Below are 24,238 nucleotides of genomic sequence, written 5' to 3' on the forward strand. Positions count from 1 at the left end.
ATCTTGAAGGAATCAGAGAATTCTAGGAATGGGGTAGCCCCTGAATAGGTGCAGTGGAGAGACGGAATGTCATACGAAAGGAACAGCAACAAGACCAGTGTCTCTGGATCATAGAGTCCATAGAGGAATAAAGTTCAGGAAGACCAGAAATATAGGACAAGTTCAAGTTAGGAATGGCTTTAAGAGGCAGTATTTTGTATTTGATCTTGGAGGAACCTGAATGTGTTGACTAGGAGGGTGATATATCAGACTGAGGCTTTAGGAAGATCACTTTGGCAGTTGAGTGCAGAATGGATTAAAATGGGGAGAGACTTGAGGCAGGGACACCAACAAGGCATGAAATGTTGAGGACCTGCCCCAGGGTGGTAGCTGTATGAATTCAGAGAAGGGGATATCTAAGAGAGATACTGTAAAAGTAGAAATGAGGAGACTTAGCAATAGATTGCATGTATGGGGTGATTTTTTTACAACATGACTAATATGGAAATATGTTGTAGGGATTGTACATATATAACCTACATCAAGTTGCTTGCCATTTTAGGGAGGAGGGAACAGAGGGGAAAGGAGAGAGAAAATTTGGAAATCAAAATTTAATTTAAAAAATGAATGTTAAAATTGTATTTACATGTAATTGGAAAAAAATAAAATACTATTTCAAAGGATGTATGGGGTGAGTGCTGATGAGGAGTTGAGGATGACATCTAGGTTGTAAGCCTATGTCACTGGGAGGATGGTGGTTCCTTTGATAGTAATAAGGAAACTGGGAAGAGCTTGAAAGAGTCTTTGAGGAAAGATAATAAGTTCTGCTTTAGACTTGTTGAGTTTGCAATGTGCACAGGATGTCCATTTTGAAATGTTCAGTAGGCAGTTGGTGATAAAGATTGGAGGTTAGGGCTGGATAAATAGATATGAGAATCATTTGTGTTGAGAAGATAATTGAACCCATAGAAGCTGATGACATCACCAATCAAGATAGTATTGAGGGAAGAAGAGGGCCCAAGATGGACTCTTAGAGAACATTCACAGAAAGTGGTCACAGTCATTACTGGATGAGGGTCCAGTAAAAGGGACTGAGGAGAAGGACAGGTTAGATAGGGAGGAGAAGAGACAAAAGAGAGCAATGTCACAAAACCCTGGAGAGGATAGGGTTGCAGAAGAGGTTGATCAACAGTGTCAAAAGGTTTAGAAAGGCCAAGAAGGATATAGATTGAGAAGAGACCTTTTGATTTGGCAGTTTAGAGATCATTTTTAACTTTGGAGGCAAGAGTTTCCATTAAAGGATAAAGACAGAAGAAGCCAAACTGCAGAAAGTTTAGAAGTGGAGAGGAAGTGGCGACACTGATTATAGACTATTTATATACATTATCTTTTTTGATCTTTATAACTCTGGGAGACAGGAGCTACAGGTATTAACACCTCTATCTTACAGATGAAGAAACTGTGTTTGGAGAGCTTGAGTGACTTATCTTTGGTTACTTAGGTGGTAAACATTGGCAGTGGGATTTCAATTAAGAGCTTCTTGACTCCAAGTCTGGCATTTTATCCACTCAATCATGTTGCCTGTAATTGCTATACCTAAATTCAAATTGGTTCTATGGTAGTTCCCAAAGCAATTCAAGTTTTCTATGTAACTCGGAGACTGGGAGCTATTCCTGGAGCACTGAATTGGCTTGATTTGAAAAAAGCATCATTTAATACCTCCCATTAGCTTGAAGAACATCTTTAAAAGCTTCTTTTAAAATAAATGTTCTATGTGTTTGCATTTCAAATCATTCTCCTTCTTTTCTCCTCCTCCTCCTCCTCCTTCTTGTCACTGCATAATCAAACCTTTCTATTCTGCCAGTTATTTTTGCTGTGCAGGCCAAAAATTCTTCTTTCATAATTATTACTTTTCTTTTAAACTGTTCAGTAATATCCTGCTGTGGTTCTGTGTTATCTTGGGAATCCACAGGGTTTCCTGCCTCATTAGAAATTGATTCATTTTCCTTTGTCTTAACAACATTTATTCATAGATTACTGGATTCTTTTGCCTGATCTGGAGGCCATATTATTTCTATTTTTAATATATTCCATTTTTAATATCTTCCCCCCCGTTGGTTTATCTGCTGATGTTTAAGGTCTTTAACTGAGTTTTTTTCTCCTAAGGGTAATTTCAGTCTTTCTTCCCTCTGATAGTCCCTGATTGCTCACCTTCTGATGCCCTTTCCTTTATTGATGGTTTCCTTGGGGGCTGGACCTCAAAAGCTGTCTTAGCTTCTGCCTCTGCTGGGCAATTTATGCTTAACCAGCCTCAGTCACTGCCCCAAATCACTTCTGTGGATACAAAACTGACTCCAGATGGATGCTGGGCTCTTTCCTTGAGGCTTAGTTGAGTGCTATGCAGTTACACACATGTGTCCTGCCCCAGTTCCCTGTTTTCCTCAGGGCTCTCACCTGTGCTCTGCAAACTTCTGAATTTTGTATTTCTCTGGCACCAGGAGGAAGGAACAGTAGGGTTGAGTTCTACTCCAGCCTTGTGGGTCAACTTGTCCAGCCCTGCTGCTGCCTGAGCATGAGGGGTGGTGAGGGAATGGGTGCTGAGTGAGTGCTAGGAAGTCATCTTCTCTGCTTTTAATTCATTGAATTATCTCATTTGGGCCCTTAGTATCTTCAACTGTGGAGACAGATGAACTTGCTCTAGGTTTTGCAAATAATTCCTATTTTGGAGAGGCTTGAAAGGTTATGAGGATGGAAGAAAATGTCTAGATAACCTGCTTGTTGGTCACATGACCCAGAATTTGCAAATAGACTCTTAATGGAAAATTGAAAGTTATAATAGTATTTATCAAAATAAGGGTCTTGTCTTTATAAGGCTCATAGGATAACAGTCCTAAAGCTGGAAGGAACCTTAGAGATGATCTAAAATCCAATCCTTTAATTTTATGGATGTGGAAACTGAGGCCTCAATGATTTGCCTTAAATGATTTGCCAAAGATTATAGTGGGAGTGAGGAGCAGAGTTGATTTGAACCTAGGGTCCCCTAACTCCAAATAAAGTGCTCATTTCCCTCTAACAAGAACTTAGTAATTTGGGAAAGCAGCAGATGCAGATGCATGGCAGAAGTTTGTATGAGGAAAACACCTTATAAATGAAAGAAAGTTATTGATAACTGCTGCTGCACTGATATCAACCAGATTTGAACCAGCAACATTTCTTTCATTCTATTTAAAATAGCATTTCTATTAAAATTATACTACATAAAACAGGACTTTGCTGTACAGATGTACAGTTCCCAAATGCCCTACAAAGAGTGATAGACCTGCATGCCTTACCTTTATAATATTGCCACAATGATATCACTAAGAAACTTTAATGAAATACCATGGCAGAATCGTTAGACCTTACTGCAACATGAACAGTTCAGTTGATAGCCCGCTTACTACATTTGTAATATTGTTCTTGTGCAGATAATTACCCCAATAATTAGTATCTCAATTAGCATTGTGCTTTTGAAGACCTAGGTTATATTAAGTAGAGTTCTGCACTCACAAAGGAGTATATAGCTCTTAGCTGACGTTTACTCTTGGTGGTGGATTTTATAGCTCCTGTTAATTAGGTTTTAATAGATTAGGGAATATTATGTTATAGCTGTATATTATAATGGATAGATATTATCCTTGTGTTCTTTTTGGTAAATTTTTTGAGACTACATCTTTATTTTGATTGCCTTATATGAAGGTTCTTTTTTTTTAAATAAAAAATCAATTTTATTCTATTGGCTTTATGTAAGGACTAGTAGTAGTAGTAGTAGTAGTAATAGTACTATATAGTTATATCTTGTTAAGTATCAGTATGGTATAGTTTCCCTTCCCCCACCCATTGAGAAGGCAAGAAAAGCAAAGCTATTACAACTACATACACACACACATATACACCTAAGTATAAATATATGAACACACATAGTCATACAAAAGAAATTTCTGCAGTAACTATGTCAAAACAAAGAAAGGAAAAAAGAAACAAAGAGAAAAAATTACTCTGAGTTCATCAGTTTTCTATCTGAAAGTAGATAGCGTGTTTTATCATGAGTTCTTTGGAAATGTGTTTGGTCACTGTGTTAATCAGTTACTAAGTCTTTCAAAGTTGATTATTAAAGTTTTTTTTAACAATATAGGTGGCCCTTCCTCTTCTCTCTATTGGATCTCAAGTACACCTAAATTATACAGGAACACTGATAGTTGCTGGAGATACATAGGCAAAAAAAGGAAACAACCCCAGCTTTCAAAGTGTTTACATTGTACTGGGGGAAAGTGATGGAATAGTCTGGGGACTCCCGAAGTATTTCACAAAAGACTTAGAATTGGAAGAGACCCTAGAAGTCATCTAGTTCAGTCTCTCCATTTTACAAATGAGGAATTTGATGTCTAGAGAGACTGACCCATAGTTCTCTGAGATGCCAAATCTTATTCTCCTTCCACTGAATTACGATAGCAGGGCCATGACTTTTAAAGGAAAGGGATATTTAGGTTCTCACCCATCTGACTAATTATCTATATATGATGTTACAGGAAGGGAGATGGCAAGGATTGGATCATAAGGAATCTCTCTCCTTCCTCCCCAAGCATGGGGCATAGACATTTACAAGTACAGAAAATCTTAGATATTTTCAGAAAAGGGCAGGGATTTTTGGAGTGTGGTTAATGCTTGAGCACAAAGAAAGACACAGAGGCTTTTTGGAGTGTCAAAGAATTTCACCTGTGTTACTAATGATGATGGGGCAGGCAGTGTTTCCTGGTTCCCCCCACCCCAAAGAATTTAGAAAAGTAAACACAGATCTAGCTTTCCTTTGCTTCAGCTTATTTAAAAATAGTATTCAACTTCAGTTATTATAAATAAAGATTACCAGAAAAGATAATGACTTTCTCATGACCAAAAAGTATTCAAGTAAAGCTTAGATGTATATGGTATAAGGATGGAGATGATTTCTTTTTTGGATAGGAGATTGGAGGAGATGACTGTTAAGATCCTTTTCCAGTGTACAGTTCTAAGTGATAGTGATCATGGGACTTCACAAACACACACATGCACACTTAAAATCTGTACAGATAATCACTAGGCCATTAGAGACTTTTAAAAAGGGGGCTTTAAAACATTCCAGTGTCTAATGGTAGCCATCTCTAGGGTGGGGTTGGGGGAGGGAAGAAAAAAAGGAAAAAAAAATAAATTTACACAATAACTTTGTTGTATATTTGGAGGGAATAGCAACTTGTATATAACAGAGTTGCAGTTTCATGTGCAATCATCTTTTTTATTGTGCTGTTCTGAAAATGCTTGTTTTGTTCCCTGAATTGAAAATAAAATAAATTAAAAAAACCATTCTTTACTGGAATTGCCTAGGCAAACATATGACAAAATCCTGACATATGATGTTGCTTTCCTTTGTTTGGATTTAGGCAAAAAACCAAGAAAAGAATGACATTACAGGAGAATGAAGTCATGAGTTCATAGAGGATTTTTTAGTCCCACCATCTCATTTTTACAGATGATTAAACTGTTGTCCTAAGGAGTTAAATGATTTGTCCAGGGTCATCAAGTAAGAGTCAGAGCTGAGATTGAAATCCAGGTCCTCTGACTACAAATATGATGGCCTTCCCATTTAACCATGTGCAAAAATAATGAACAAAACTAAATAAGGTGGGTAAAAAGATGTATTATGCAGGTATAGGCAGTCCTAGTTTACTAATACACAATTAGTCGCATTTATCAATCAATCAACAAGAACTTAATAAGTGATTATTATGTACCAGGCATTCAAGAAAAAAAAGAAAGGCAAAAACAGTCCCTGCTTTCAAGGAGCTCACATAATAACTGGAGATACAACATGTAAATAAATAGATATAGACAGAAAGACGTAAAGTAGAAGGAAGGCATCCTTAGAGAGGAAGGCTCAGTGCATGGGAAAACTGGGAAGAGTTTCCCGCAGAGAGTGCAGTGCTTGAGCTGAGTCTTGATGGACTCCAGGTTCTAAGAGGTGGAGATGAGGGAGAGCATTCCAGGCATGGGGGACAGACACTACAAAGAGAAAAAGACTGAAGACAGAGTGCCCTGGGCAATAAATAGCAAGTGGGTGAGTGTGGCTGGATCATAGAGTGTATGGAAGAGAGGAAAGTGTGAGCAGACTGGACGTGTAGGAGGGGACCAGGTGATGAAAAATTTAAAAGTTAATCTTGGAAATAATAGGGAGCCCTTAGGATTTATTGTTCAGAGGTTGGGGTGGGGATGGAGGAGGGCATGACATAGTCAGACCCATACTTTAGGAAAATGAACTTGGCAGCTAAGTAGAGGATGGATTATATTAGGGGGTGATTTGAGGCAGGAAAGTCAACTCAAAGGCTATTGTAATAGTCCAGGAGAGAGGTGATGAGGGCCTGAACTAGTGTGGTGGTTGCCTGAGTGGAGACAAAGGGATAAATAGGAGAGATGTAAAGATAGAAGTGAGATTTGGCAACTGGTTGGATATACGGGGTGGCTGAGAATGAAGAGTTGAGGGTGATGCCAAATTTGAGAATCTGAGTGACTAGAATAGTGGTACCATGACAGTAATAGAAAAGTAGTTTGGAAGAGGTGAGGGATGAATGTGATGGTGGTGATGAGTGGGGGAAGACAGTCTAGTTTTGGACATGTTGATTTTAAAATATCTCTGGGATATTCAGTTTGAAGTTTCTATTTGGCAACTAATGATGCTATTGAAGTTTAGAAGAGAGATTAGAGATAAAAATATAGATCTGGGAATCATCATATAATTAATATTAATAATTAAATCAATAATTAAACCCATGGTAGCTGAGGAACTCAACAAATGAGATGGTATAGAAAGAAAAGAGAAGAGTGCCTAGGAGAGAGCTTTGGGGGACACCCACAGTTAGGTACAAAAGGATGAGCCCAGTAAGAGATTCAATGTATATGAATGGCTACTCTATACTTGCTCAACTCTATTTTAGGGAACAGGCTGAGAACTGTTTAATGCCTAGGTTGAAGCTACATTGTGAGTTAAAGTCCCAATTCCTTAGCCTAGCTTTCAGGACCCTCCACAATTTGTTACCTGTCAATCTTTCCTGACTTATTTTTTATGGTTCTCTTGAAATGTTTCAGAGATAGAGACTGGATGTATGATTTTATTAGTTTAGGGAACTCTCAGGGGAGGAGTGGGCAGGTAGGTGGCGTCATAGTGCATAGAGGGCAGCTAGGTGGCACAGTGGATAGAGTGCTGAGCTAAGCCTAGAGTCAGGAAGACTCATCTTCCTGAGTTCAAATCTGGCCTCAGACACTTTTTTAGTGACTGAACAACAGCAACAGGGAAGGAAATTCCCTCTTCCAATACAGACTGGAAAACTTACTTTGTCTTTGAGTTATAGTCCTTGAGAGCTGCCAAGAGGAAAGGTGTCCCACTTTTAAGGCCCAGCTCGAATGCTGCTTTTTCTACAATGGTTTCCTTGACACACTTCTCCCCTGTCCCAAACTGGAAGAAATCTCTCTTTTCTTGAATCCTGCTAGCAATTTGGATCTCTTATATGCACTTACTGTGTTGTGTTTTTATTGCAGTTATTCGTGTACACGTTTTCTCTGCCTCACTAGATTGTCAGGTCCTTTAGGCAGAGAACATAGTGATTTGTGCCTGGTAGCTCCAAATTAAAGGCTTGTTATTTGATTTGTTAAATAAGATTTTGTGGACTAGGCTGGGAGCTTAATCATTATTGATGATATTTCTGTGCCTTGTGAGTTATAAGCAATTGAATTATAAATTAACTCTTGGACAGCAGGTTTCGGTTTTCTTGTTCAGTCATTTTCAGTCATGCCTGACTCTTTGTGAGATACTGGAATCGTTTGTCATTTCTTTCTCCAGTTTATTTTACAGTTGAGGAAACTGAGGCCAACAGGGTTAAGTGACTTGCCCAAGGTCATACAGTTAGGAAGTGTCTGAGGCCAGATTTGAATTCAGGAAGATGAGTCTTCCTGACCCCAGGCCAAAAACTCTATGTACCTAGCTGCTCCTGTTGAATACTCTCAAAGCATGATAAACCTCATTATATATGATAAACCCACTGAGCCCTCTGATACATTGACAGTATAGTAACACTGATTCTGTCATCCTCCTGAAAATTCTGGTAATATTTTCACAGTTGTAAGTCTTCTGATTTTTCATTATTTAAAGGTATTAGTTTTGTCCTTTTGTTGTTTTGCCCTCCTAAAGGATTTTTGTTAACCAAATCATAATTATACTACTTGTTTCCCTACCTCAATAAAGCCCTGGACCTCCTGCAAGGCCTATGGAAGAGAGACAACCTCCTTATTTCTGAATCCTTCCTTGGTTCCCCTAAGCCTTTATTGTCCACATTGAACAGAACACAGAGGGCAGGCGTAGTCTTTCTCTCCCAGGGAGAGTGGAAACAGGGAAAGGGGCAGGATGTGGTTTTAGAAGCTGCTGCTCTGCTCCCCCAGAGTGCCCAGGGAACATTCCACAGCATGGATGCAGTGTAGGAACCAGCGTGGGCATGCCATAGCTCATACAGTTCCTGCTAGGGCCAACAGTGTCTCTCCTCCCTCTTCTATTGTCTAGTGTGGACTCATGGAACAGGTTTATTTTGTACGCCTGTTCTGTGACTTGCAGATTGTTAGAACTAGACCTCCATCGTGAAATCACATGGCACCTCTTTATTGGTTTCTTGGGGGCAAGTTGATGTGAATTGGTGGTGCCTGAGAAGAAACTGGATGAGATCATTGTGTTTTATTGTGATTTTCCTTGTACCCATTCTGTAGCATGTAGCTTTGTGGAGATTCTTAACTGAGAAAGGCTCAAGAGCTTGTAACCCTGGGCCTGCTCTCAGTTGTAAGAGAGCTTAGTTTGTGAAGTGGGTTAGACAGATGAGCTTTCTAAGCAGATGAAGATAATGATGATCCCATCCCAATAAGATGACAGCCAGCTGCTCCTGCTTTTCTTGGGAGAGCTTGGCTGTCTGTGGTTAAATTTAATATAGTAGAAGCCCTGGAATTCTTTCTTATTTAGGGCCAGTGTACACTTCAGGTTAAAGATAGAGATTTTTTTTAATGCAAAGTCAAATTTCTCTTGAGGAGGGGGGAACAAATGCACACACACATTTCTATATTAGTAGCTACAAGTGAAAAGAATGTTCAGTTCCTTAACTCTATACTCTATGATAGCATGAGCACAGCAGACATGCATGACTCTGAGCTGGACACACAGTTTCCTTCCTTTCCTGGGCTCATGTACTGGATTGCTATTTGCAGCTACATAATAAATGTCCCTTTTTGATTCGTGTCAACAATCCCTAAAATAATTTTGATTAATGTAAACCCTGAACTTGGCATGCCATCCCCTGGCTTGATGTTGTTTTTTAGGCTGTCTCCTATGCCTGCAAGGCATTCCCACCTCACCTCTGCCTCTTAGAGTCCATCTTTTCGCTGAAGGTTCAGATCATTTGCTGCCTTCTCTAGGGAAGCCTTTCTTGCTCTAGGTATCAGGTTTTCTTTCCATTTCTTGGATTAGCATGTATTTATTTGTCTGTTTGTGTGTTATAGCCCTTGAGGACAGGGAATATTTTGTCATTTTTTCTTTGTTTCCTCATTGCCTAGCATGTGATAAGCAGCTAGGAAATTCTTGTTGGATTTGCTTGGATATAAAACCAGATAGAGGATTGATGAAGGAATAGGTGGTGAGATCAATTAATCAACTAACAGTTATTGACTGCTTATTCTGTACAATGAAGGCACTAAGCTCTGTGTGAAGGCACTAATGGACTCTATGTGAAGAGAGAGAGAGAGAGGGAGAGAGAGGGAGAGAGAGAGAGAGAGAGAGAGAGAGAGAGAGAGAGAGAGAGATTGAGATTGTAGGACGCAGAGATGATGAAGATTTAGTCCCTTTCAAGGAGCTTACAAGTAAGTTGAGGAGACAGACCATTTATTTAACAAATATTTGCTGACACTCACTTGTGTATAAAGCATTGTGCTAAGGTGTGTGTGTGGGGGGTACAAAGTTGAATAAGGAACAGCTCTTACTCTCCAACTGCCACCACCACTACAATAAAAACATACATTCTCGTTTTTTCATAGATGTTACATTGCTTTCATTACTATGTCTGAATGTTCTATGTAGCTCTCTTCACAGCATCTCAGAGTTTTGGAGCTGGAAGGAACTTTATTGCCCATCAAGTACAACTCCAACCTGAAAAAGAAAACTCCACTATAACACACTCAACAAGTTGTCACCTAGCCTCTGCTTGAAGACTTAGAGAGAGGGGAACCCAGCACCTCCAAAGGCAAAGGCAGTGCATTTCTAATTGTTAGAATTAATTGTTGGGTCTGTTTCTGGGCCCAGGCTGAACAAGTGTAATCCCACCTCCATATCTTGCCCTCCAAATGCTTAATTACTATATTTCCCCTGAGTCCTTTTCGTCTTTAGGCTTAATATTCTTATGCTCATTATATGGCATAGACTCAAGGCCTTTGCCTATTCTGAACGCTCTCCTGTGGATATTTACTACCTTATCAATGTCCTTCCTAAATTGTATTGCTGAGAACTAAACAAAAAAACTCCTTTTTAGCTTCCATGTCACACTATTTATTCTTACTGTGCTTGGTAGTCACTAAAAACTCTAGATATTTTGCAGATAAACTGTTGTCCAACCATGCTGCCCTTTCTTGTGATTGTAAAGTTGATTTTCTTAAGCCAAATGTAAGACTTAATATTTATTTAGATTCATTAATTCATTCAACAAGTGGATTCATACCAGTGTTCTAGTCGATCTGAATCTTGATTCTCTCTGAATCTTGATTCTTTCATCCAGTGGGTTAGCATTGTCATGTGCAATTTGATTGGCATGCCATTTATGTATTTATCCAGCTCATTGATTAAAATGTTAAATAGCACAGGACCAAGCAGTGATCCCTGGTGAATTCTCCTGGAGACCTACATCCTGCTAGTTAATACTGAACCATTGTGGTTTCCTAATTTCTGTAAAATAAAGCTAGCAAAACTTTTGTTCATAATTTTTAACAAAGTATTTTGAAGATATGCTTAAATTTATCTCAATTATTGACCTCATGCATAAAGGCACCTTATTATAAGTGCCAAGTAAGTAGTGCTAGTAATAAATACTAATTAACGAGTTCACTCCAGGAAGAAGTAATTTGGGCTGAGATGGAAGTTTTACAGAGGAGATGGGCTGTGAGCTGAATCTGAAGAATAGACTAGATAGAAAGATGAAAAAGGTAGAAGATGTAGACCATAGGAAGACTGGAACAGAAAAGGAGAGAATTTTTTTTCCATGATAGGCAAGACCTGTGCATATTTGAAGTTAGAAAGTGTACAGCTGGTCTGAAGAGAAAGAAATGGAGGATGATCATGGAAAGAAGTAAGTGTAAGCATGAAATCTTGGTGTCAAGAAGGGATGATGTCTGAAGTGGAGGGATTAGTCTTAGAGAGGAAGAAGGATGGGTGGTATAGAGATTGGGGTCTTACAGAGAATTAAAAAAAAAGGTTTGGAACAGCCATTGTGGAAAGATGAATAAGAGAATTGTTAAGGTGAACAGCATGATTTTTTACAGTGGGACAGATCTATTGCCTTTATATTTTCTGATTGCCATGCTCTGAGTCCAGAGAACGGGAAGAGTGCTACAATAGGAACAAGTGCTGGTGATGACCTCGTAAGGGGCTTAGTCCTAAAAAGACCAAGTTAGAGGTAGCCATGGTGCCTTCTTATTCTTTATGGTCTCTATAGTTTTTCCACATCTTTTAATAATGCACTATCCCAAACTGAATAGTACTCTAATAAAGGTAATAATTAGGTACTAATTATTATTATATATTATATTATATAGTTACTGATTATATAGGTACTAATAATTAAGTACTCTAATAAAGATCTATCAATAGATGAAGAGAATTGAGGAAAGATTATTTTCTGGCCTTTCCATGTAAAAATTCATTTATTACATTCCAGATCATGTGGGTTCTCCCTCCTCATCTATTCCTTCAATACACAGAGCAGCACAAAATTTCTAATTTATATTTAAACTTAGAGTCAACTCTTTGGTCTTTTTATTTTACATTTATACTGAATCAGCCTTTTCCCATTCTGTGCAACTTTATGTATTTTTTTTTATTTTTTTTAAAAGGCTGCTCAAAGTTTATTAGTTTCTGTTGAGTACAAAGTGAACAAGTTACTGAGGTTGCTGAAAAGCACATAGGTGATTCAGATAGTAAAAAAAAAAAATAATAACAGTGTGGCTTCTTTTACTTGTTTTTTGGTGTTTTGCTTTTGTTTTCCTTTTTAAAAAAAAACCACACACACAACACAACTACTTCTACACTTAAGCAGCCTATCTATTCTAAGGGAATAGGTGGGAGAGGGAAGGGGGGGGAGGGGAGGGGGAAATGGGCTCTGATGCCTAGCACACTTCAGAAGCGAGGGAGCAGCAAGGAGGGTGCTGCTGCTCATGCAGAAGGCCCAGTGTTGGTCTTGCTGGGCTCGCTGACATGCCGCTTCCTCATGGCCTCCTGAGCCAGGTCACAGGTGATCGTGCCATGAGCAACCTGGAAAGTTCCTGAGTGCTCTGGGGATTCCAATACAGTTGTCATGAACGGATGACTCGACTTCCCGAAGAAGAAGCTTGCCCACCAGTGGCCTGGGTCTGATTTGGGAAGACCAGGATGGTGGGGGATCACTTCCCCAGAGTACTCAGCACTTCCACAGGAGCTGTTGCTGGAAGTGGAACCCAGACGCCTTCGGTAGTAGTCATGGGTTGCTACAAGTGAACCGCTGGACGGGATTGCTGCCATGTTGCTTGTTCTTCTTATGATGATGTAAACCTTAGTGGCGGCTCCCGAGCAGCCCCTGTCAGGCAGTGGGCTGCGGCGGACGATCACGGGTGACCTGGCTCGGGGGAAGGGGGCGCTAGGCCACAGAGCCCGTTTGTAAAGGAGATTACGGGAGGATACTCCACGGCAACGAAAATGCGAGGGTTCTTTGGGTTTCAACTTTATGTATTTTAAATACTGTAATTGCTACCTTCAAATTTCATACTTTATTTGGAAAATTATATAGGTAATTTTGAATTGTATTCCTCTCTTTTTCTTTTTGTAAGAATTAGCAATCTGGCCTAATTTGATATATGTAGTTTTGACGAGTGTATCAGGGTCTCTAAAGACAGTGACCCTCCCTGGGTCTTGATAGAAAGCAGCAGTGACAGGGGTGCAGCTTGAGAGCATTGCCTTTCCATGGAGGCTGCCTCCTTACTTCACTTGGAGAGGATATCTTTACATGAGGAAACCGACGGCAAGAAACCTGGTTGGGAGCTAGCAAGTTACCTTTCAGTCTGGAGAATTTGGCTCCTGAGCTGTCTCTGCTTAAAAGCTGACAGAAGCTCACAATTTCTCTTGCATCAAGAGCCATTCTTCATGGGACCCCTCCTGGCTCTTGCCACCTCGGGCTTCAGTTCTTATTTTTTAACCTTAGGCCTTGAAGCTGATGGATACACTTTGTTAGAGTTTGTTGTAAACCCATCCCCTGACTTCTGAATCCATACGTCGCCTCTGTACTACCTGGTTTTCTTATGACTAACTTTGCTCTACCACAAGCCTGGCTCAGCCCTTCATACTTAACCCTAATGACCCAGACTATTGACCTGAGGCTCTATAGTCCTCAGCCAGCACCTTAGGCTGCCTGGCCCTAATACAATGATAATATAACTTGCTTCATCTGAATCATCAACAGTTTATGTAACAGGCTGCTCTATTGTGGGGTAATGCAATACTTCCACCCAAGTTTACTCCAAACTCCACCCTTTTGGATACAACTTGGCTGTTCATTCATGTATCACACTTTCCTAGGTGTTGATGAGAATATTGTATGGAATAGAGTCTGCTCATTCAGTCAACATTTATTGAGCCTCTCCAAAGTATAGGTCACTATGTTGACTGCTTGTGTACAAAGATGAACAAGACATATCTTGGCTCTTAAGGAGTTTGTCATCTAGTGGGGGGAGATTCGTATACAAAAGAAGTATGATATGATCATAGATGTACAGCTGGAAGGCACCTCATCTGTTCCAACTCCATTTTGCAGATGAGGAACCTCCTTATAGTCCAGGGAAGTTAACCAATTTGTCCAAGGTCACACAGATTTGCACAAGTTCAGTACCAGACTGGGCATTTGCACCTGGGTCCCTGACACCAAGTTCAGCAATCTTTTCATTCTACCACACTGTTTTGTTAGTGCAGCGTAGAATGTGTTGAGTACAATATGAATGGTTCAGGCAATAGGCAATAGGCTATCGGGGTCTAGAGTTATACGGATTCAGAAGTTGTAGGTAGCTTTTCTGCCTGAGTGAAAGGAATCAGGGAGATGGGGAGAGCAAAGGTAAGGGAAGGCTTCACAGGTGGGGTAGCATTTGAACTGGGCTTTGAAATGTAGGTGGAATTTTTGTAGGGAAATGGCCTTCCAGGTAGAAGGAATAGCATAAGCAAAAGGGTAAAGATGGAACAGTGAAGAGGATATGCTGATAAGGTTTTGAGCAGTCTAATTTGTCAATAGCTTAGGAAGAGTAGAGGAAATAAAACTAAGAAAGTAGGCTATGGGACAGGTGATGAGGATTACTGAGTGGCAGATGGTACAGTCAAGGATGGAGAGAGGGAGAAATCTGTCCAGGGCTTCATGGTGGGGGTCACTGAAGGGCCAGGGTATGGTTCTTGGCTTTGCACATTCATAAATTTAGTTATTTTTATTCTCTTGGGATGTCCAAGACCTAGGTAATTAATTCACATGGATCAGACCAATTTTTTGGTACGACTTGAGATTTCTTGGTGAAGAGAGCTCTTGTTGAGAAAACTCTGTCTTACCAAAACAGATTGGTAACTGTTCTGCAGCTTACAGTCTTGGAGAGCCACTTGGGGCAACTCATAAGAATGATTTCTACAACAGAATGCCAGTTGATTAAGACTGCACAAGTCTACACAGGACATTCCTTCCCTCCTGGTATATTAGTTCACTTGTGAGACCAAATCATAGAATCAGAAGGTTGGTGAGTAAAGAATGAGTCCAGAGAGAAGTGGATGCTATTAAAGGATATTTCTATCAAGCTTTGCTCTCCAGATGAATTATACTTTGTCATTCTAGTAGTATTTCTATTTAAGAGGTTGGAATCAGTGATTTGGAATCACAACACTCTCTTCCTTGGGTAGTGTTGGGACATACCAACAATTTCTTATTTTTTGGCTTACTTTTTTTCTGGGATTCCTGTAGACCACCACTTCTTAAGATAACATTGCCTCTTTTTTAAATTAAGATTTTTTATTTTTAGTTTACAACACTCAGTTCCGCATGATTTTGAGTTCCAGACTTTCTTCCCCCCCATCCCCCTCCTTCCCCAAGATGGATAAAATTGTCTCTTTTTTTTTTGGTTTTTGGCAGAGAAATTGGGGTTAAGTGATTTGCCCAAGGTCACACAGCTAGTACATGTGTCAAGTGTCTGAGGCCATATTTGAACTCAGGTCCTCCTGACTCCAGGGCCAGTGTTCTACTCACTGCGTCACCTAGCTGCCCTGATAACATTGCCTCTTAATGGGCACGTTCCAGTTAATATTCTTAATGGCCGTGTTCTAGTTAATTGAACTGTAGCTTATTTTATATCAGACACATTTTAGGTAGTTGTCTGCCGGATGGGATTTGGAGTGAAATCCTAAGCAGTGGTTGAGATTTCAGACTTACAGGCTTTCAGAGTTTTAAGGAACACCAAAACTCATGTGGTCCAACCTGTTGGGAAACTTTTTACCCCTTGTCTCATCAATTACCCATTCATATACCATCTCTTAGGACAGAGTACTTCTGTAGCTGAATAATCACATTCACATAATATTTATCATTTTTAGCTTCAATTTCAGAGCATGAAATCTACACATTTGAATTCTGACTCTGGAGATATACCCCCTTTTTGGAGCTGATAGCCTCCTATCTACCATGAGAAAATTTCGATTTAATTCTCTATGGACAGGGAAGTGATGTGACTAGAACTAAGATAAATCTCACTTCTCTGCCTTTTGACTCTATGTGTGTTATGTGTATGTTTGTGTGTGTACATACATATATGTTTGTGTGTATGTGTTTGTATGTAAATAGCTACAGATTAAGAGCCCATTGACAGGCTTGGTAGGCTGTAATTGCCAATGAGGATGGGGCAGGCATATGCTATTTGTCCTCAACTCTTGTAGACTTTTCCCTTGATTTCACTCCTCTCATCCAGCTATCTATCCATCCATTGATCTATAATGGTTAATATTCATTAGAATTTACTAAGTACTTACTATATGCTAATGAAAGGAAGACAAAAATGAAAGTTCCTGATTTCCAGAAGCTTAGAAGAAACAACATTTGCATATATATGTACATATATACATATGTACATATATACTAGTTATATATGGTATATGTAGTTACATATATGTATATCTGTACATGTATATATGCACATATATGTACACATATAGTTATATATAGTTATATGTACATATAGTATATATAGTATAATATACATATAGTATATGTATAGTTATATAGTTTTATGTACATATATACTAGTTATTTATCTATGAAATCTATATTTATTGAAATATATTGAATATTCATATTCATATTGAAGTACAAGGTAATTTGGTGTTGAGCAACTAATGGTACTAGGTGGAGTAGCAGGCCTGGAGTCAGGATGACCAGAGTTCAAATTTGGCCTGAGACACTAAGCTGTGTGACCCTGGGCAAGTCACTTAACCTTGTTTGCCTCTGTAAAATGAACTAGAGAAGGAAATAGCAAACCACTCCAGTATTAATGCTGAGAAAACCCCAAATGGGGTCATAAAGAGGTTTTTTTAAAAAAAATTTTGGGGCTGCTAAGTGGCACAGTGGATAAAGTGCCCAGGCCTGGAGTCAGGAAAACTAATCATCAGGAGTTCAAATCTGGCATCAGATACTAACTAGCTGTGTGACCCTGGACAAGTCACTTAACCCTGTTGGCCTTAGTTTCCTCATCTATAAAATGAGCTGGAGAAGGAAATGGCTAACCACTCCTCTCCATTATCTTTGCTAAGAAAACCCCAATCGGGGTCACAAAGAGTTGGACACAATTGAAAATGACTGAACAACAAATTTGGTGGAGGAGGTACAAGCACCTTCGAGTTGGGATTAAGAAAGGCTTCATGTAGAAGCTGACCCTTGAATTGAAAAACTAGAGATTTAAGTAGGTAAAGGTGAATAGGGAGTAGGCGCCAGGTATGGGTCATAGACTATGAAACAGCAGAGAGGGGAGATGGAATGTTGTGTGGAAGGAATAGCAAGAAGGTCAATTTGTATGGACCTTGGGGTAGGAAGGGGAGTGATGATTAAGGCTGGAGCTAGATGTCGAAAGGCTTCAAACTCATGTCAAGTTTCTCCTAGCCATCTGCTTCCACCTGGGATACTCTGCACAAGATTGTCCTGAGAGATGAATTATGAGGACACTGTCAGGATTTTCTCATCTAGCCCTCCTTTGGGGCATAAAGACCTTTTCTTTGAGAGAGGCTGTGGACCAACCAAGCACCAGGGCAGTTCTCTGCTTGTTGCTATGTCTACTTGTTATCAGTCTGACCTGCGCTATACTTCAGAGGGCTGGGAAGGTGAGGCTTCCTATTCTGAATGGGGCTTTAATTGCAGGTTGCTGAGTTCCATCTGATCTTGTTCATCCTTCAGTAAACAGCTTGTCTTATACTTTTAAATCATACATGTATATACATGTATGTGTGTGTACATACATATACATATACATACACATACATACATACATACATACATACATATATATATATATTTAGCTCTAACCTTGCAAGTCATCCATATATCACTTCCAGCACCTTGTAATTCAAACATGATTACTAGGCCAATGAATTATGTTTATCATTAGTTCATTACGTTTTAGTTTAAAATTGCTTACCTTTTTTTTTCTTCCAGTTTGTAAGATAAGTAGAGGCAGGATGGAGCAATGGGAAAAGCACTTAACCCAGAAGACTTGGGTTTGAGTTAATCCTGGATCTCTCAAAATTTCTGGCAGCCTTGGGCATATCTCCTCACCTCTCTGGGCTTCAGTATTCTCTTCTATAAAATAAATGGATTAGATTAGATGTGTTATAACATCCTTTCTAGCTGGCAAATGTATGTAGATAGGGAAGGGGTTATATAACAGGTTTTTATTTTGAATATCTGCATTATTCCTATTACACAGTGTTGTACCACTTACCAAATTGCCACCATTTTTTGGTGGTAACTTCCAAATTGACTTCCATTTAGAAACATTTTAGAAAATAATGGGACAAAAATGGTCAGTGTTTATGTTCTTCTTACAGCTCAGAGATTTGGTTTACTAATGATTACTGTAATTTGTCAGCTAGGAAATAACACCTGTAGGTCCTGAACATCCTATGCATGTGCTAATAGGCCTGAAAATATTCATGACCTTAGAAAAGGAGTTGGTGTCTGTGTGTGTGTGTGTGTGTGTGTGTGTGTGTGTGTGTGTGTGTGTGATTAAAATTAGAATGAAGAACAACTCCTGCCAAGCTAAAGTAGGCTGTGATGTGATCAGACATGAATGCAGGCAATGTCTGTGGCAGGCGAAGGCCAAGGCTGAGACAGGAAGAACGGACCAGGCTGCTTTATCCTGGAATTAAATGATTAAATGTGACTTGGAAAATGTGGATTATGGCTCTATGGGGGAATCACCGCGAAAGCTTAGAGGGCGAATTACATGATTCTGTGACGAGAGAGGCTCCTAATTTGGTACTGGAGTTCTCCTCCTGCAAGGCACTAACCACACTGGGGCATTTGGGAGCATTTGGGGATGTCCAGGCATCAGCTTAGAGCTTCCTTTTCCCCCAGGGAGCCACACTTTTATGTGCCCCTACATATTTCTGAGCTCCCTTAAGTGTAAAATCCCTGCATAAGACCCCATTGACCCATCATACCTAGCTAAGAGGCAAATGGCTGTCCCCACATTACAGAACTAACTTTAATTCTCTTCTGTTCCCTAATACCCAATTATCTCCTCTATTATAAATCTGATATTATGTTTTCATTAGACTATAAATTCCTTCAGGGCCAGAACTTTTGTAGTTTTCTCTTAGTATCCTCAGTTCCAAGTAGTGTCTTGCACATACTGAATACTGATAGATGTTTGATTGAATTATTAACTGATTGAGAAGAAAAAGTGGCAGAACATTTCAGGCATAGTAAATGTCATGATTAAAGGTGAGAAAGTACATCTCATGTTTGGGGGACAGAGAATAGTCCAATTTTAGCATAGAACATGTAGAGGGGTATACTATGCAATACAGTTGGAAAGGCAGATTGTACCAGACAGTGAGGGTTAAATGACTGGCAAAGAGATTTGAACTCTTCTTGGTAGGCAATAGGGATCCTCAGAAGACTTTTGAGTCAAGAACTGATCGATTAATAAAGAATGCAAAGAGAAGTAAACAACCAGGAAAAATATAAGCAATTACAACAATATAAATGGTAACAGACAAATAGAAAATTGAAATTGAAGATTTTATAATAATGAATGAATTTTAAAAATCTATTAAGTAAGCACATAGTGCTTACTATGTGCAAGGCACTGTTCTAAGCATTAAATATACAAATAGGAAAGACAGTTTCTGCTTTTGAGGAGCTCATATTCTAATGCAAAAGATGCATATGAAAGGTTTAACTACAGTTTAGATGGAATGGTCCTGTGATCCTTAGGGGACTGGGGTAGAGCACGTGGTAATGTTTCTTTTTAAATGCCATCTCCACTGACAAAATCCCATCAGTTTCTAATATTGAACCATTTGACAGTGCCAAAGACTTTGGTGGCAAGAACTTTATTGAGTTTTTAGTGGCTGTGCAAAAGCAGTTGCCAGGCTGCATCTCCACAGGGGTTGCTTCCCTGAATGATACTAGCTGGCACTGTGTTAGAAGTATTGCTATTCCCTAGGTTGTCAGAGTCAGGATCCTGGGCTGTCTCCAATGGGGTCTGAAGGGAAATCAAGATGGGTGGTCAAGATGGTGGTGGTAGTTTTACTTGCCTGGCATATGCTACCTCCTGTTTCTCCCACAGGGTTCCTTGCTACTTCAGCAGGACTTGCTTTCTGACACTGTATGTGGTACTTTGGTGGTTGGTGGGTTTTGCTGGCCCCTTCTCCAGAGGAATTGTTAGCCTTTAGGATGGCTGTGAGAGCTGGGCTGGAAGTAGAGGTCTGGAGAGGTGCAGCTAATCCTATGGTTGTTGTACTTATCTGCCTTTGGTAGCCACTGGTCATTAGTTGTTACTGGGTTGTGGTGAGAAAGGTAGGCCCTTTCACTATGATTTTTCCCCTCAATGGTTGCTCTGAGGGTTGGATGGAACATTGCTATTCTCACAGGTCTTGGGTTCAGGGTTCTGGGTTTTTTCAAAAGAGTCTGAGGAGAAATTGTGGTCCGGATGGGGGCAGTAATTTTCCTGGCACATGCTACTTCCTGTCTCTTCTTTAGGGTGCTGTGTTACTTCAGCTAGGTTGTCTTCTTCACATTATAATGACCAAGCTTAGCCCTTGAAGAAGGGCCTTTGTACAGAGGTAGAAGAACATGGGTACAAAATGCTACATGTATTTTTGGACTTAGTTTATTCTGGCTTTTTTGAATTGTTTTATTTTCTCTTTTATTTTTTTCTTTTATGAGAGAGATGACTCCTGGGAAGTATAAGTAAGAGAGACATATTGTGATATGGAGTTGATGTGAAAATAAGGGATTTCAGTGAACAATTTTTTAAAAAAAGAAATAACTGAGTGAATCTGCAGAAGCCAGACAACTAAAAAGGGAGTCATTGAATTTATTCCCTGAGCAAAAGTAACCAAGCTAAAAGATAAGTTGTTGGGAGAAGGGTATAAATCAAAGGAGCCGAGGGTTTCTCTCTAAAAACAAGGCTTCCTTCAAAATCACAATTCATAGCATTTTTTTAACCAAACCCCAACATTTCAGTGAATCAAACAACCATTCAACATTGAGATTGTACTATATCTGAAACATAGAGTGTGGAGGATGCAAAAAACTATTAAGTATGTTTTCTGTCTTTGAAGAGTTCATAGTTCGTGAGGGGTAGATAAGAGAAACACGTAAGAAACAACTGGACAACATTTTGAAGCAGAATATAAGTACAAGACTGTGTAGTACTAACTATTTCGGGTACATGCTATCTTGTACTACAGATAAGAGGAGAGAAACATCATTGTGAATCTTCATGGAGGAAGAAGCTGGGCTCAGGTAAATAGTGAGGACTGGGACAAGTGAAGGGGAAGGTGGTGTAGGAAACCCTAGTGTTGAAAATGCTGCCTCTAAGAAGGGACATTGATTAATATATGGACACTCAACTCAAAAGAGCTATCACAGCATATGTTAATTTCTTGCCAATCTACTCTTTGTCTGATTGGCTTACCATCATTAGTCCTTTAGCTCATCCAGAAAGTTGATACTTGCTCTTAATTCCTTTTCATTCTTGGTTCTGTTTTCTGTCCTTGGGTGGTGCTTTTTATGATGGCCACTGCTATGTCTCTGTTGCCCTCTTCATACTCAGTCAGCTCCCTTCCCAGTACAACACCTAGTTGTTTCTACTCTGGGACATCTCTCCTTGCTAGCTGTGATTGTGAGGTTTGAGAAAGAGGAGAGGGAAGAGATAGAACCAAGTCCTGGGTGTAATAGTGGGGAGAATGGTAAATAAGGTTATGTAGGTATGGTATTTTAAGATTATGGAGGCTTTTTACAATTAGGAAAGGAAATTTGAGGTCCTTTTCATATCACAGAAAAAGTTCTGGATTTGGGGAGAGAAGAGCTGGCAACTATAATTCTGGCTACTAAATGTTGGTGATTATTGAGATGCTGGGGTCAGTTAACCTTGTGGTCATCACTTCACTGCTTTTACTTTACTGTCTTTATCTGTCAATAGCTAGCATTTGTAGAGAGCTTTAAGGTTTGTGAAAAGCTTTACAAATATTCATCTCATTTGATCCTTGCAACAACACTGGTAGGTTTTTGTAGATGAGGAAACTGATGCAGACAGAGATGAATGACTTTTCTAGGTTCCGAGGCTGGCTTTGAATGCAGGTCTTCCTGGTTCCAAGTACAGTGCTCTATCTGCCCTGCCCAGCTGCCTCTAAGTGGGGGAGGGGCGTTGGATTAGCCAGGTGTCTCAGGTCCCTTCCATTTCTAACAATCTGGGACTAAAGAGCTGCCAGGGGTACTCGAAGGTTAAGCAATTTGCCCAGGTGCAGGAGCAAGTTTTAGGGAACAAATCCTTTTATTAAGGGGATTTGTTCTGTGAAGTTTTCATTCAGTCAAAAGGCTGCACCCAAGGACCTAGAAGGCCACATGTGGCCTCGAGGCTGTAGGTTCACCACCCCTGGCCAAGGTAACTGCTATGTATCAGAGGCAGGATAAGACTTGAATCCACGTCTTGCTGTAAGCATCTTTTGAATGGTGATTGTTTCGTTTTATTGTAACACAGAGCCTGGCACAAAGTAAGTGCATAATAAATATTTGCTGATTGATTGGTGAGCTCTGAGCCAGGCTCTGTCTCTACTATACTATGCAGCCTCTCATGGGAGACGTGTACTCAGTTAGAAATCTGATATTAGTGTATAGATGAGAGGATAGGGCTGAAGGTTGGTGGTCTTCAGAATGCAGGTAATGGTCAAAGCCTTACAAGTGGGATGGATTTTAATTGCCAAGAGCAGAGGGTAGAGGTCAAAGCTTGGTGGCCAGGGGCAATCATCAGAGAAGACACAATCGCCAGAAGTATTCACAGAACCAAGAAAAGGCAACATAAATGAAAACCAAGGAAGAAGACATTGTCAAGGAGTGAGTGGTCAGTGGTGTCAAAGGATTGGAGAGGATGACCTTTGAGAGGGCAGCTTCCTTAGAGTGGTGGGTTATTTTCCTTTGTTTTCTTACAAACAAGGACTCAGAAACCAAGTCAGCATGCAGGAAATCAAAGGGATGTTGTGTGTATGATTTTAATCTCAGCATATTTTTCTTGTTAAATTTCTGCTGCTCTGCAAATAAAAACACAGGAAAAACTGTGAATTGAACTTTATCTCAAGATACTGATGGCACCATAGCTCAGATGCTCAACTTCTTTTATCTTTGGAAAAATTTCCATTTGCTGCTTTTTAATGGTGTCTCCTGGGACATTTCTCTTAAATTTTGGCAATAAAAATCCATGTCCCCCAGGGGAATATTGTTAATATTTATTTAAAGCATTGTGAGGTTCTCAAACAATTATCATTTTACATATAGCTTATAGCTGTCCATATATGTGCATATGTGTAAATGTGCTTATACACACATATATGTTTAGTTTTAAAAAGCTATATGAACTAGATACATGTTTTGGAAGCAGGGGGAATAGGGGACAACAGAGGATTTTTTTGTCCTCATACTGAGGCTGTGCTGTGAAGGTTTGCATTTTTTTAAACTTTCTACCTGCAAGCTGGGCAGAATCAGTCTGATGTAGCTGGGGATAGAATCAGCATTTGGCCTCTTTCTGTGTAAAATCAGACAGGAAATTTAAAAAGAAAGCATTGTGAACGTTAATTTTTTTCCCCAGTTTTGCCATCATTGACTTTCTTGAAGTTTTTGTCTCCAAAATGGAGAAAATCAAAGTTATCTTATTTATTTATTTTCTAGTTAAATGAATTAGTACACTGTATAGTTTGTATATCCATGGATTTTCCTCATCCCTTTCCCTGCCTCCATCTATCCAGAGGGCTTCCCCATTTAGTCACATCCCTCCTCCTCAAATTGTAAAGGCATTTCAGTGTCATGAGTTGTGTGGGATGGTACTTTTTCCCCTTCAAGGAAAAAAACATTAGGAATAATTCTTGGCAACTACTTTGTAGGGATGTGTAGAGGATTAACAAAGTAACCTTTGTATAAGGTCCTAAGTGGCTCAGCTATTTTTTTTCCTGAATGCAAAGAATTACTTGTCAGTGCAGGTTTCAACAATGTTGTTTCTTTAATTCTTTGAATCACTTATCCTTAACAAGAAGAAATGCTAAAAACTCTGAAATGTTGAAGATGTCAGTGTCTCATCTCTTTCTTAATAGAAAACCTCCTTGTAATTAAAACCACGTTGTCAGCATTTTAGTAGGTTAGTATTT

At 39.5% G+C, this 24,238-nt stretch overlaps 2 protein-coding genes across 4 annotated transcripts in view; one reads left to right on the forward strand and one right to left on the reverse strand.

The window, feature by feature from the left end:
- Positions 1-24,238, forward strand: part of FHOD3 (formin homology 2 domain containing 3) — a 726,388-nt gene that overhangs the window by 169,242 nt on the left and 532,908 nt on the right. The gene's annotated exons all lie outside the window — the stretch shown is intronic.
- LOC118847700 (pancreatic progenitor cell differentiation and proliferation factor-like) lies at positions 12,159-13,024 on the reverse strand. The gene has a single exon (XM_036756297.1). It carries the CDS (start codon positions 12,833-12,835, stop codon positions 12,491-12,493), a length of 345 nt encoding a protein of 114 aa, XP_036612192.1. The 5' UTR covers positions 12,836-13,024; the 3' UTR covers positions 12,159-12,490.

Source organism: Trichosurus vulpecula, chromosome 1 (assembly GCF_011100635.1).
Source record: "Trichosurus vulpecula isolate mTriVul1 chromosome 1, mTriVul1.pri, whole genome shotgun sequence".
NCBI lineage: Eukaryota > Metazoa > Chordata > Mammalia > Diprotodontia > Phalangeridae > Trichosurus > Trichosurus vulpecula.